The following is a 13,828-nucleotide window of genomic DNA, read 5'->3' as shown; positions in this document are numbered from 1 at the left end:
CCATTGGACCATTTGGGAACCCACCAGTTGAGAAGAGGTCAGTTAACTGGAACCCCAATGCACACTGCAAGTATCACCAAGGTAGGGGCCATTCCACTGAAAGCTGTTGGAAGCTTAAGGAAGCTATCCAAGACCTAATTGACAACAACAAACTGCCATTGCCCCCTGCCAGTAAGAAGCCAAGCATCGACAATGCACCTCTAGCTCATACCCTGGCTATCTCCGATGAAGAAAACGAGGTTGACCCCTCATCTCTCATTAGACCTGTTGAAGAAATCAATGCCATAGAGAAAGAAGAGGAGATCTTTTGCGATGTCAAAGATAGCCTTCCAGAACCGGCAAATAAGGAAGATATACAATTGCTCACACTGTCTATGAAGGAGGCATCGCAGTTACTACGTGAAGCTCTCAAAGTTATGAACGAACTCCATAAGAAATATGATGAGCTTCCACTTCCAAAAGAAGAACCTAAAAAAGAATTCACACCAGTGAGAACGACTTATGAGGCAAAGCACTTTCCCTTACAAGTCACTGAAAAACCCAAGAAGAGCAATAGAATCTACACTCCAATTGGGATCCCATATGCGAAAATGTTCGAAATGCTCTCCGAGAGTGGCGAGGTCAAACCTCTCGAACCGAGACCATTCGAATCATATAAAAGGACAGATAGGTATTATTGTCAGTATCATCAATCAGGGGGTCACACTATAGAAAACTGTTTCAAATTCAAGGATTTGGTACAGAAAATGATTGATGAAAAGAAACTGGTCCAAGTTCAACAAGAAGAGGATATAACCATTAATGGAGTTTGGGACAGTGATGAAGAAGATGTCTATCTAAAGGACATAGTAGGACCTTCACCTTCTGTATCATACACCACAGATGACATTTGGGCTGAAGAAGATTCATCAATAGATGTCCTCACAAGATCCGGGAGAATGCAACCTCCCGTTTCAACGCAACCTATGCCCACCATACATCAAGTTCCCATACCTATCATCGAAGACAACGACATTGTTAAACAGTTTAAGAAGACAAAAGTTGAGATGAATGTGTGGAAACTTCTGGAAACATCTCGAGAGCATAGGTTGGCTGTAATGAATACCTTGGATAAAATCGGGATAGATTCTGACACTACTCCTGAGGGACTAGCCAACTTCCTCACAAGTGACCTTCCTAGTTCGATTAATTTGATCACCTTTTCTGACAAAGATTTACCCCCAGAAGGTGACAAACATTACAAGGCATTAAACCTCACGGTAGTCTGTAAAAGGATGAATGTTCCTATGACCCTTGTAGACAATGGATCGACTATCAATGTCTGTCCACTTAGAACCGCGAGGATGCTCGGCATAAGGGATGAATACCTAACTCCGTCCACACAAGGAATAAGAGCGTACGATAATACTCGTCGTCAAGCTCTTGGCAAGATTACCCTAAATGTAACGGCAGGAGCAATAGAACATGCTACTACTTTCCAAGTAGTAGACATCAAAGCTTCATTCAACTTATTGTTGGGACGCCCTTGGCTTCATGATCCAAAGGTCGTCCCTTCATCTCTCCACCAACAAGTGAAAGCTATAGTTGGAGGAATTCCAATCACCATCGATGCTTCGCCTATGAGAATCAAATCCATAGAGAATCCAATCTTTAATGTGGAGCACGACGAGGATGATGAAGACCTATGGGGCTTTAACGAAGAAGTCTCCTTAATCCAGGAGGATGAAAGGACATCTCTTTGCCATGACCCCCATTCCAACATGACCGTCAACGCCATGCTGAAGAAACAAGGACACTTTCCTGGAATGACTTTAGGAAAGAAGAAAGGAATAGCAAAACCGCTGGAGTCACCTGGCCTCCCTAAGTTAGATACTTTCGGACTTGGTTTTGAGCCGACTCGGAAAGATCTCAAGCAAGCCCAGGACAAGTTGAAAGCACGTAGGGATGCTCGCATTCAAAAGAAAGCAATTCCAATGGATCAGTACCCTCTTACGCTTAATGGTCAGTTCATAAAAGAAGGAGAAGACTATCCATGCCATGAATTTCCCGAGCCATTTGTTGTAAACGGCATAAGACAACCGGGATTCGAGATTTTCTTAAATTGCTACTTCACTGATGAAATCCCAACTCCCGTCCATAAGGAGTAAGCACCCCCATGCTTTGACTTTAACGTCATGGGATTACTGTTTGGGCGAGAAAAGAATGAGCCAACTTATGAAGAAGATAACTCCTCACTCATTCAAACGATCCTACGAAGTGAAAGCTTCAACCCCTCGAAGCTAATTACTCCAGCTGAAGGATCACTACATGGATAGCGCAAGACTATTAAAGTGACTACTCCAAGTGGAAGGAAGATATCAATCACGACAGGACAGGGACCGATGTTTGAAGAGTCCTCTGAGTCAGAATCCGAGTCAGAGTCTTTCCCTTTAGAGTCTTCTAAGTCTTTAGTAGTAACACCTCCCTCTCCTATTTCTTCTCCTAGGATAGTTAGTGATCCAGTCCCTGAGGACATATCACTCTTTGATGTAATGATCTCAGAGTATAATAATATTTCTCATTCTCCTTACTTCTTGTGTTCTTCCCTAACCCAAGATGACGAGCATTGCTTAGCTAACGATGAAAAAGACAAAGAAATTATTAAAGCAATGGAAACCCTTGAAAAGAAAACACCGGTAATTGAAGAAACTGAAACAGTTGACATCTCGAATGATTCAACTCATAAAAGAGAAGTTAAAATCGGATTAACATTGAATAAGCAAGAAAGAACCGATTTAATTAACTTACTTAAAGAATTTATCGATGTATTTGCTTGGTCATATGAAGATATGCCAGGCATTAATAGAGAAATAGCTCAACACACTATACCACTAATTCCAGGAATGAAACCTGTAAAATAAAAGTTGCGTCGAATGAAACCCGACGTAGCACTTAAAATAAAAGAAGAAGTTCAAAAACAAATAACTGCAGGTTTCATCAAGGTATCCAAATACCCCGAATGGGTCGCCAACGTCGTCCCAGTTCCAAAGAAAGACGGAAGGGTAAGAATGTGTGTCGACTATCGAGATCTAAATAAGGCAAGTCCAAAGGACGACTTCCCTTTGCCACACATCGATATTCTGGTAGATAACACGGCAAATCACGCGCTTCTCTCATTCATGGATGGATACACAGGGTACAATCAGATTCTCATGGCAGAAGAAGACATGGAGAAAACAACCTTTATAACACCATGGGGCACTTACTGCTACACGGTAATGCCATTCGGATTGAAAAACGCGGGTGCTACTTACCAACGTGCAGCAACTGCCATACTCCATGACATGATGCACAAAGAAGTCGAAGTATATGTCGACGACATGATTGTAAAATCAAAAGACCGTCCAGGCCATCAGGTAGCCTTAAGGAAATTTTTCGAAAGGCTAAGAAAGTATAACATGAGGTTGAATCCATCAAAATGTGCTTTTGGAGTCACCTCAGGCAAGCTCTTGGGATACGTCATAAGCTCTAGAGGAATAGAGGTAGACCCAACCAAGATTAAAGCAATCATGTCAATGCCACCGCCCAAGACTGAGAAACAGATTCGAGGATTTATTGGCCGGTTGCAATACATAAGTAGGTTCATATCAAAACTGACGACGATATGTGAACCATTGACAGGGTAAAGTCGTATCCCCTAATCAAAAATAGTTACCTAAATCACTAACTAAGGTAGATAGGGAAGTAGGGCCGATCTCCACAGGGAAACAAGTCTTTTTACTCCTAATTAATTATTATAATCTAAATTATTTAAGTAACCAATATTTATAATTAAGTATGAAACTAAACTACAAAGAATAAGAGTAGGGAGAAAACGATATATAAAGGGATCTAGGGCATAGGTTCACCAATAAATAATACTCCAGGGTAAAACATAGTAATCAATCATTGACATTGCATAAATAACATGATTAACAGGCTCTCGCAATTTATTAATCAACATAGATCTAACAGGCTCTCGCAATTTACTAGATCTAAGTCCTCATTGAAAATAGCCTTTAATATCAAATTAACATCTGCTCGATTCATCAATTTAATATTGTTATACTTTTACAAGCCGCAATTGTAAAACATTAATACAATCCAATAAGAAATCATCATACAATACCAATAATCAATAATAGTCAATCATCAATGCGTCAATTAACCAGATTGTAAAGGGCTCTCGCTACGTATTACAATCACACAATTAATTTACCGGTATTAAATCTCATCTCTCGAATCTTGACTTAACCATTTATAAATTAACTTGCCTATTGAAACTAGACCTAAACATTAATTCTCATCTCTCGATTCTTGAATTAATATTGTCAAACTCATGCATAAAAGACAGGCCTAATCTAGTCACAGAGCATTAATCCAATCAATAGGAAATTAATCTAGAATTAATAATCAACAACAATAATTTACCCCTTCATATTATTTATTAGATCCCCATAAACCCTAGAAATTAAACTACTCACACATAATTAAATATAAACTAAACAAAGTAATTAACCAAGACATGATGAAAGGAATAAAATAAATAACTAAGATTAAGGGAAGAGAAATCGTTACCAAAATAAATCTGGAATTAATGAAAGAATTAAGAACAAAGGTTTAGAGAGAGATAACTAAGTAGAGAGAGAAAGTCTAAGAAAGGAGATTAAGAGAAGAGGAAGAGAAGATGATCCTAATAATCGTCCTAAAAACGTACTTAAAAACAAAACTAAAACAAACTCCTAATTAGAAACTAATTACTCGTCAAAAGAGCCTTTCCAGAAACACGCGCCCGATCGGACTAGAGGTCGCCCGATCGGGCGCGCCTTTTTCTCGCACAGCTCCTCTCACAGCCGCGCCCGATCGAGCTAGCAGCTCACCCGATCGGGCGCGCCTTTGGCCACGCACCAGCACGCATCTTGCCCGATCGAGCTAAGCTGCCCGATCGGGCCCTTGCTTCACCTCGAGGCTCGGAGCTTCGATTGGGCTTATTTCTTCGGCCCAATCCGGATATCCACTTAGGGTCTTGATCACTCGGTCCATATACCTCGGTATCCCGATTACCGAGCCCTTAATCACCGGCTCTCACCGGTCTTGGGCTCCAAAAGTGGTCGTGTCCTTCTAGCTTCCGTAGTCGATCTAATAAGGCCCGGGAAAATGCTCCAAGAGTGCAATTTCCTGTAAAATACAACTAAAACTACGAAAACACTAGAACACACATATTATTAATAAAAGTGGCCCGAAAGAGCCAAAAACACTACTAATAATGACCGCGGGACCGGGGTAAAATAATATATAAAATGGACACATCAACCAATCTTCAAGAAGCTCAAGAAGAATGTACCAGTAATATGGGATGACGAGTGTCAAAAAGCCTTTGAAAAGATCAAAGTCTATCTCGCAAATCCTCCCGTATTACCACCAGCACTTCCCGGAATACCTCTTAGGTTATATTTGACGGTTACCAAAGAGACAATGGGAGCCATGCTAGCACAAGAAATAGAAGGAAAAGAGAACGCAATCTATTACCTAAGTAAAAAGATGCTCGAATACGAAATACGCTATACACCGCTCGAGAAATTGTGCCTCGCCTTGGTGTGGGCCACAACTAAGTTAAGACATTACATGTTGGTGCATACCGTTTTTGTAGTCTCCCGATTAGATCCACTCAAGTATCTGTTCGAGAAATCTACACTCAATGGACGCATATCAAGATGGATAGTCAATCTAGCCCAGTTCGATGTAAGGTTTATGCCACAAAAAGCTATTAAAGGATCCGTGGTGTCTGACTTCCTAGCAAATTTTCCAATAGGAGACTCGACGCCAATACAAGACAATGAATTTCCAGATGAAGACCTAATGGTCACTGAAGATGATACTTGGACCATGTATTTCGACGGAGCCTCAAACCAAAAGGGATGTGGCGTTGGAGTATTACTAGTATCACCTAAAGAAGAACACGTTCCAATCTCCATAAAGCTTGATTTCGACGTTACCAACAATGCTGCTGAATATGAAGCATGCGTGGTAGGCCTTGAAACAGCTTTGGCATAGGAGTAAATAAATTAAGGATATTCGGAGACTCTTCTTTGATCATCAATCAGATATCTAAAAGGTGGAAAGTAAGGAGCGAAAGCCTAGCCCCTTACCAAACCTATCTGGAAACTCTTACCGATCAGTTAGAGAAGGTAGAATATACATATCTACCTAGAGAAGAAAACCAATTTGCTGATGCCTTGGCAAGATTAGCCTCAATGGTTAGGATTCCCACGGAAATCGAGCAAATGCCTCTAACTATCGAAAAAAGGCACAAACCAGCATATATCCAGGCTATAGAAGACGACGACTTAGTCCAAGAAGAAGAAGAAGAAGAAGAAGAACCGTGGTACACGGACATACTCAATTATGTCACCAATGGAGAATACCCTCCTCATGCTGACAAAAGAGCAAAGCGAGCGTTGAGACTTTTGGCTTCTCAATATGTACAAATAGACAACGAGCTACATAAAAGGGTACTTAAAGGTCGAGCTCTCTTATGTGTAGGAAAGACGGATGCACAAAGAGTAATGAGAATAGTTCACGAAGGAATCTGTGGCACTCATGTAAATGGCAAAATGTTAGTCCAGAAAATAATGCGACAAGGATATTATTGGACTACAATGAATAGGGATTGCCATCAATACGTAAAAATATGCCCTAAGTGCCAAATTTACGCCAACTTACAACATGCCCCCCCCCCCCCCATCTTTGCTCTACACCTACACATCGCTATGGCCATTCTCTACATGGGGAATTGACATAATCGGCAAAATCACTCCCCCAGGAACAGGAGGCCACGAATTTATCCTAGTAGCAATCGATTACTTTACAAAGTGGGTCGAAGCGCAATCATACGCTAAACTCACTGCAAAACATGTAGTACTCTTTATCGAAAGAAATATTATCTGTCGATATGGAGTCCCACATGAGATGATAAGTGACAATGGAACTCACTTTCAAGCCAAATGTGAAGATTTGCTACAAAAATACGGCATTCAACATCATCATTCTTCCCCTTATAGACCTCAAGCAAACGGAGCAGTCGAGGCAGCTAATCAAAATTTAAAGACTATCATCGAGAAAATGACTGAAAATTATAAGGATTTGCCTGACAAGCTTCACTTCGCATTGTGGGGTTATCGCACGTCAATCCGTACATCAACAGGAAATACGCCATTTTCCTTGGTATATGGAATGGATGCCGTACAACCCTATCGAATTAGAAATACCATCTCTACGTATCGCGCTAGAGAGTAAACTCGATGAAGTTGAATGGACTAGGGCAAGATATGAAGAATTGATTCTAGTCGACGAGAAACGACTAGAAGCTCTACATCATACTCAGTGTTACCAAACTCGTATGGCTAGGCATTTTAATAAGAAGGTCAAGACGAGAAATATCAAAGTAGGAGATTTGGTATTAAAAGCACTAAGGAAAAATGTTTTAGACCCAAGGGGAAATTTTAGACCTAACTGGTCTGGCCCCTACATTGTCAAAACAATCCTGTCAGGAGGTGCAACAAAACTAACTGACATGGATGGCAATGAATTCTCAAACATGACCAATCTTGACCAACTTAAAAAATACTACCCATAATTACTTGAGTAGGATACTCAAGAGAGCTACGTTCGGCCTGATTCCTTAAGAAAGGATATGTAGGCAACCCTTTACGGGTGCGGCCACTTTATTTTTCGACATCTCCGCGTTCCATAATTAATTAAAAACTCAACAGAAAATCGGCGAATCGTTGGCGTCGCAGAACAGAGCCTGGCGCCAGCCAGAAGTCATCAGCGCCAGCCGATGGAATTGGCGCCTGGCGCCATACTTCAGTAGCTGACGCCAAATGCCAATGACTGGCGCCAATTCAGGAATAAAATCTGGGCGAATTTCAGTATTTTTCGGAAAATTTTCGACTTCCGTACTCGAAGAATTTCTGGGAAAATTAATTTTTCGATTTTCATTGCTTTAATAAAATAAATTTAAAGTAAATAATTTAATTGAAAGCTAAAATTTCATTAATAAAATAAAATTACATTATTGATGGAATTTAAATGAAAGCTGAAATAAATTAACTTTAAATAAAAATAATAATCTAAGTCTAATAAATCTAAAGCTAAGCAATGCTCTTAATCTTTTTTTTCCATTCTAGCTCTTTTCCAATTCTTTTCTACTTCCTCCTCTTCATCCATGACTTTAGCTAGTAGGCATCCTTTAGAGGACCTACATTCAATTTTGGAGTAGATGGTCTCCCCTTCAGCTAACACTCCATGCTTCTTTTCCACCCAAGCTTTTTTGTCTGTGGTGTTAGCTTTCCTTTTTCCTTTGTCTTTGGTAGTATTTTTCTTCCTAGGCATTGCAGGTGTTTTGAATTCAATTCTTGCACCTAAGCGTTCCTTGGCGGGAGTCACTCTGTCACCTAGACGATTCTTCACATCGGTTCTACCCTGATGAATTGAAGATTTCTTCAGCAACCACTTCTTTACATCATTGGGCAAAGAAGGAGGAACCTTTTGGATAATCACTTCCCATAAAGGTCTAGCGCTCCAGTAAGCATCGAATCTATCTACTTCTTGAGATACAGGGTACTCATAGGGAGGACGAAGATCCCTGGAAGGAATATTCTGAAGCAAGTCGTATTGTCTTTTTACCCTACAGGGATAATAATATGTTACACGAGACAAGCTTGGAAGACGGCAGAAAGGTTGCTTGTTAACACCAACCATCCTTTCTATTTTCCACCATGGGATGACCCACTTGATAGTAAAATCACGTGATTCAAAGACTCTTCTCCACCCATGGCGCCCAATTTTAGGGATGCGCTTCTTCCTTCTCAAGAATCAATTGGGAGTATATTTTTCAATGTCGTCCGGAGGGCTAATTAATTCTAGCCTCTCCATTAGCCACATATGTAAAAAATTGCAATGCAAATAAATTATTATTACAATACAAAAATATATTTTTTGATTTATGTAATTAAAAATATTATTTTTCTACCTGTAATAAAATTGGAGAGCCGCGAAGAGGCGTTTTTGGGTCCCTTTTCAATTCGTCTAGACTAATCATAGTCTCTCCAACTATTAATGGCATTGGGTTTCTCCTTGATTCAATTTGTTCTAGTACAGTGGTTATAATTGATTGACCCTCATTATTTTTACCACTACTAAGAAAAAATTGATTAAGCATGCAAAACAGGAACGCCCTTCTTCTATATATATGAAAAGATTCAGAAAGAGGTTTATCAAAATAATGGCGTGCAAATTATTTCAAGTTAAATATATTGCCATCCACTATTTTTGATAAATCCCTTTCCTTTAAATTAAAGAAGCGCTCAAAATCCTTATAATAGTATGCATCTACTCTAGGGATTGCTACGAGGTCTATTGCAGGGAAGCCTAAGGTAGCACCAAATTCCTTTGGCAAAGGGCTAATCTCATCATACCCTATTCTGAAACAATGAGTTTCAACATTCCAAAATTCTAAAGCGGTATGTATGAAGTCTAGGTCAAGATCTACCCCTTTGATGCCATAAATTCCCCCCAAGTGAAATAAATCTAATTCTTTTTTGTCTCTAGCGTTAAGAGATCGACACCATTCATGAGTGTATTGGGTGAAGGTTTTGATGACTAAAGACATGATTATTATTTTTTCTAAAGAAGAGAATTGTTTTATTCGCTGGAATTATGAGAAGAATCGGCTGGGCAGGGGGCTATTTATACACAAATTGCGAAGAATTTTAATCAGAATGAAACACGGAGTCAGCGTCAATTGGCATCAAAACCCCGTGATTGGCGCCAACCGCCAGCGCTTGGCGCCACACGCTAAGTGTAGCGCCTGGCGCCACGCGCCATAGTGTGGCGCCAGCTGGCGCCAAGTTGCCAGACCAACCGCGCGTGCTCAACCTGTGTTTTTAATATTAGACTCGAGTCGGTTAATGACTTTATGGCTCCGTTTAATTTTCCTAAACATCTTTTCTATCCTTTTTTCTTAATTAATTAAATATAGCTATTATTTTTAATTTATATTATTCCATTTGGACTTTATTTTAAATTCCAAACGCCCGACATTTCATTCGATTTTTTCCTTTTTATTTTTCTTTTGGGGGAGAGAGTCGGATACCCTCCATCAATAATAAAAATGACGGAATTTTTGCGCAAAATTATTGTCACACTTTTCTTGCACACACTAACATACACATAACAACAGTAAATAAATTCATAATAGCATAAATATACAAAATGTGTCTATGAATAATGAGTCTAAGGCAAAGTTCTATAAAAAAAGTCAAAATAAAATATACACAGGAACAAACTACGGCGCCGGAGGACGTAGGCCCATCATGTCATAAAATTGCGCCGTACGAGGAGTCACCTCTCCACCAGCTCCAACTCCAGTCTCCGTAGGAGGAGGAAGACTCAATGTAGGACCACTCCAGCCAGGATCAACCTGAGGCTGAGGCCGCGGAGGCTACTGCGATGACGAGCCAACCTCGTACATCCCACCACCTCTGAAAGCCGACGTAGCCTCTCCTACCGGTGCAGCATGAGCACCCCCAGAAGAAGATCCCGAGCCCTCTGCAACATCAGCTCGAGCAGCCTCAGAGCGACCGCCTCTACCCCCTGACGAAGTGCGACGACGTCTCGAGCTAGACCTCGCTGGATCCCTCCGCCCCTCAGGTCTCGTGCGGGTGTGAGAAGCGATAGGCTGACCCTGCAAAAAGAGTAAATCAGAAACAAAGTAAAATTGAAGCAACAATGCAAAAATAATGAGCAAAGAAAGGCTACCTCTTGGATGACGTCATCCCGACGGCAAGTGGCCGCGTTCCTCATCCGGACGAGCTGGCTCCGGAAGGCATCTATGCATCGTGCCAGCGCCGAAACCACCTCGCGTAAAAACTGTCAGAAAAATAAGTCAGTAAATATACATGATATATGAACACAAGATTCTGAAAAAAACTAGACTTACTCTAGTCTGGTGGCAAGGAATCGACCGCTCTACGAAGCGCTCGCCCTCGGGAGCCGGAGAAATCATCTCCTCGACCGGCCCGTACATCCCCTGGTAGTGGATGGACATACGGGGTGGCACGAACTCAGCAGCACCATCCTGATAAAATGGAAAAAATCAGTAAAGCATTACTTGGGGGCTACTTAGTGGAAAGTAAAGCTAAGAAAATCTTACCCTCACATCCTCAGCCGGTACAGGGGCTGGAGCTAACAAAGGTAGTAGCTCCTCAGCATAACACCGCCCGAGGATCACATGGGACCGCCAAGGGGCACCAGCTTCCTCAGACATGCTCGACAACCGCGCCTCGTCGAACATATGACGTGGTGGAGCAACGGGAACGACGAAGACATCAGAAGAGTGATGTCTAGCGACCCTCACTCCTAAGTACGTGACCGCTCCGTAAGCCCCCAGAAAATAGCGACGCTCAGCAGAGTACTGTGCGGCTAATCCAGGGACTGTCCAACCGCCCCACGACCGGTATACCACCTCAGGTCCCTATAAAAAGCATCAATCAGACAAGGATATATCTAAAGCACCGCAGAAAAGCAAGATGAACAATAAAAGTCGTACCGATATGATCCGGCTCCGGACATGTGTAGTGGACATGTCCACATGGTGGCCGCCCCAAGAGGCGCTCACTGGAAATCCCCGCGGCGATGTTCTCGCCGGCGCAATGGAAGGAAAGTACTCGTAGAACCAAATCTACAAGGAGTTAGAAGCGTGAGTAGATGCTAACTAATATGCAGAGCTAAACCTTATAGGGAATAGATGTTTACCTCTACAACCTTCCAAAAGGCAGACAAAGCAACGTTCGTCCCAAAGGACCGGTGGCGACACGAGTCCCTCAGCGCACGAACGAAGTCAGCATAGGCCAAGCTGGCCCAGTCATAGGTCCCAATCCGCTGGAGATCACGGACAGCAGGGAGGTAGTAAAGCAATGCCCTACTACCCTTGTCAGGGGAGAATGTCCCTGACAACAACATCAGCACAAAGATGCGCACCCGCTGCTCTCGGGTGGTCGCATCGTCATCAAGAGCCGCTGCCAGCGTCGAGCGGCGAATTCCTCTAGCACTAAACTGAGTCGTCTCGACCTTAGCTCGGGCCCGAATAGCGATCGGCCCCAACAGCTCCTCGACCTCTGAAGAGAAGACGTCGATCCCACTGTCGAACGACAGTGGCACAGAAGTGAACTCCAGTCCTGTGATGAGACTGAAGTCCATAGGGGTGACCATCATCTCGCCCCAGGGGAAATGGAAGGTGTTGGTGGTGTCTTAGAAGAACTCCACCAAAGCGCGCACTACATGATGACCCCCGCTGGAGGCGACCATAGCCTCAGAGGTCTTGAACAGAGTAGCTAGCCCTCAAGACTCCCGTGGGAGTCTCGTCTCAAGATCCATGGCAATGTACATCCTGAACAAATCGCCCAAACCATCACAGCCAGAGCCGTGATGCCGTGTCCTCCCGGGCGCGATGCCCTGTCTCACCCTCTCAGAAATGTGGTGGACAAGGGCGAAGAACAGGGTCCGCTCATCCCACTCCGGAAGTCGACCAAGCGAAGTGGAAGGCGTGATGTCGTCCTCTACGGGCTCATGCTCCCGTCTAGTGTTTCGGGACCGTGAACCTGAGACTCGTTGTCTAGACATGCTACATTGTGTAGAATTATCATAAATTAACGTTCTATAGTATCTAATGTTTGCCTAGCCGCATGATACTATGTTCGCAAAAACAGAGTACGTAGTACTAAAACAGAGCACAAATTGAAATTGAGCATGACAGCATTTTTCAAGCAATTAAACAATTTCTTGCAACACTATAGTGATTATTGTGACAAATTGAACAAGAATTGCTAGCAAAAATGTCAAGAACGAGTCACATTATTCTTCACGACCTTAAAAGGTCCAACAATGGCAAATTGCTCATTTCTTCACCAAATTGAGTCAAACAAGTCTCAAATTACTCCCAAGGCAATATACAAACATAATCAAGCAATTTCATGACATAAAACTTGACAAACAAAGCAAATTGAGCATTATAAGTTTCGAATTTTCATGAAATTCATGGATAAACATGCCAAGAATTCATAAAAACTGATGTGAGTTTGAAGAAAACTTACATAGATCAGGAAAATAGATGAAAAGAGCTTTGATTTGCAACAAATTTGAGCGAATTCGGTTGAGAAACGAGCAAGCAATGAGCAATTGAAGTTTCGGACTTCTTTCGAGCAGTTTCGCGACGAGCAGCCAGCAAAATGAAGAAGGAAGGGGGTATTTAAGGAAATCCCCGTGTTGGCGCCAGGCCCTATGCATTGGCGTCACAAATTTTTCTTGGCGCCTAGCGCCAATATCAGCGCCTGACGCTAAGGCCAACTGTGTGGCGCTGATGGTTTTTCAGCGACGCCAAAGCACCCAGCCACCTGATGAGGTTGAGCTAGCCTTTTGCAACATAATTTTGGGTTTCTTGGTACACCAGTTAGCCCCTCTAAGCAATTTGACATGATTTAGTAATCGGCTTGATTACATGAAGTGATCGACCTGATAAGAGATCGTCTCACTTAGCTTAAAGCGCCTAAGCATTGGCTCATTAGCAAAAAGGCACCGACATATAAGTTCAAGAGCAAAAGAGCACCGACGTACAGGTTCAAAGCAACGGAAGCGCTAACGTATAGGCATAGCGGAAGCAAGTTCAGGCGAACTTTTAAAGATCGACAGGCGTGGATCTTCGATGATTTCCTTTGGAAAATTATCGCATCAAACGAAGGTGACTTCAAGA

At 42.2% G+C, this 13,828-nt stretch overlaps 1 protein-coding gene across 2 annotated transcripts; it reads right to left on the bottom strand.

The window, feature by feature from the left end:
- Window positions 1-10,246: 10,246 nt before the first annotated feature.
- On the bottom strand, window positions 10,247-12,307 carry LOC145558428 (uncharacterized). Of its 2 annotated transcripts, none has more exons than XM_081619669.1 (6): window positions 11,836-12,307; window positions 11,630-11,761; window positions 11,234-11,554; window positions 11,021-11,158; window positions 10,840-10,950; window positions 10,247-10,765 (listed from the first exon to the last, which is right to left on the bottom strand). In XM_081619669.1, exons 1-6 carry the CDS (start codon window positions 12,292-12,294, stop codon window positions 10,523-10,525), a joined length of 1,404 nt encoding a protein of 467 aa, XP_081475795.1. In that variant the 5' UTR covers window positions 12,295-12,307; the 3' UTR covers window positions 10,247-10,522. The 2 variants fall into 2 exon arrangements, with proteins under 2 accessions (XP_081475795.1, XP_081475796.1); XM_081619670.1 differs by having other exon boundaries at window positions 11,845-12,307.
- Window positions 12,308-13,828: the final 1,521 nt, after the last annotated feature.

This window comes from Chenopodium album, chromosome 9 (genome assembly GCF_948465745.1).
Source record: "Chenopodium album chromosome 9, dcCheAlbu1.1, whole genome shotgun sequence".
Lineage (NCBI taxonomy): Eukaryota > Viridiplantae > Streptophyta > Magnoliopsida > Caryophyllales > Amaranthaceae > Chenopodium > Chenopodium album.
The sequence above is the reverse complement of the archived record's forward strand: the minus strand, read 5'-3'. Positions and strand labels throughout refer to the sequence as shown.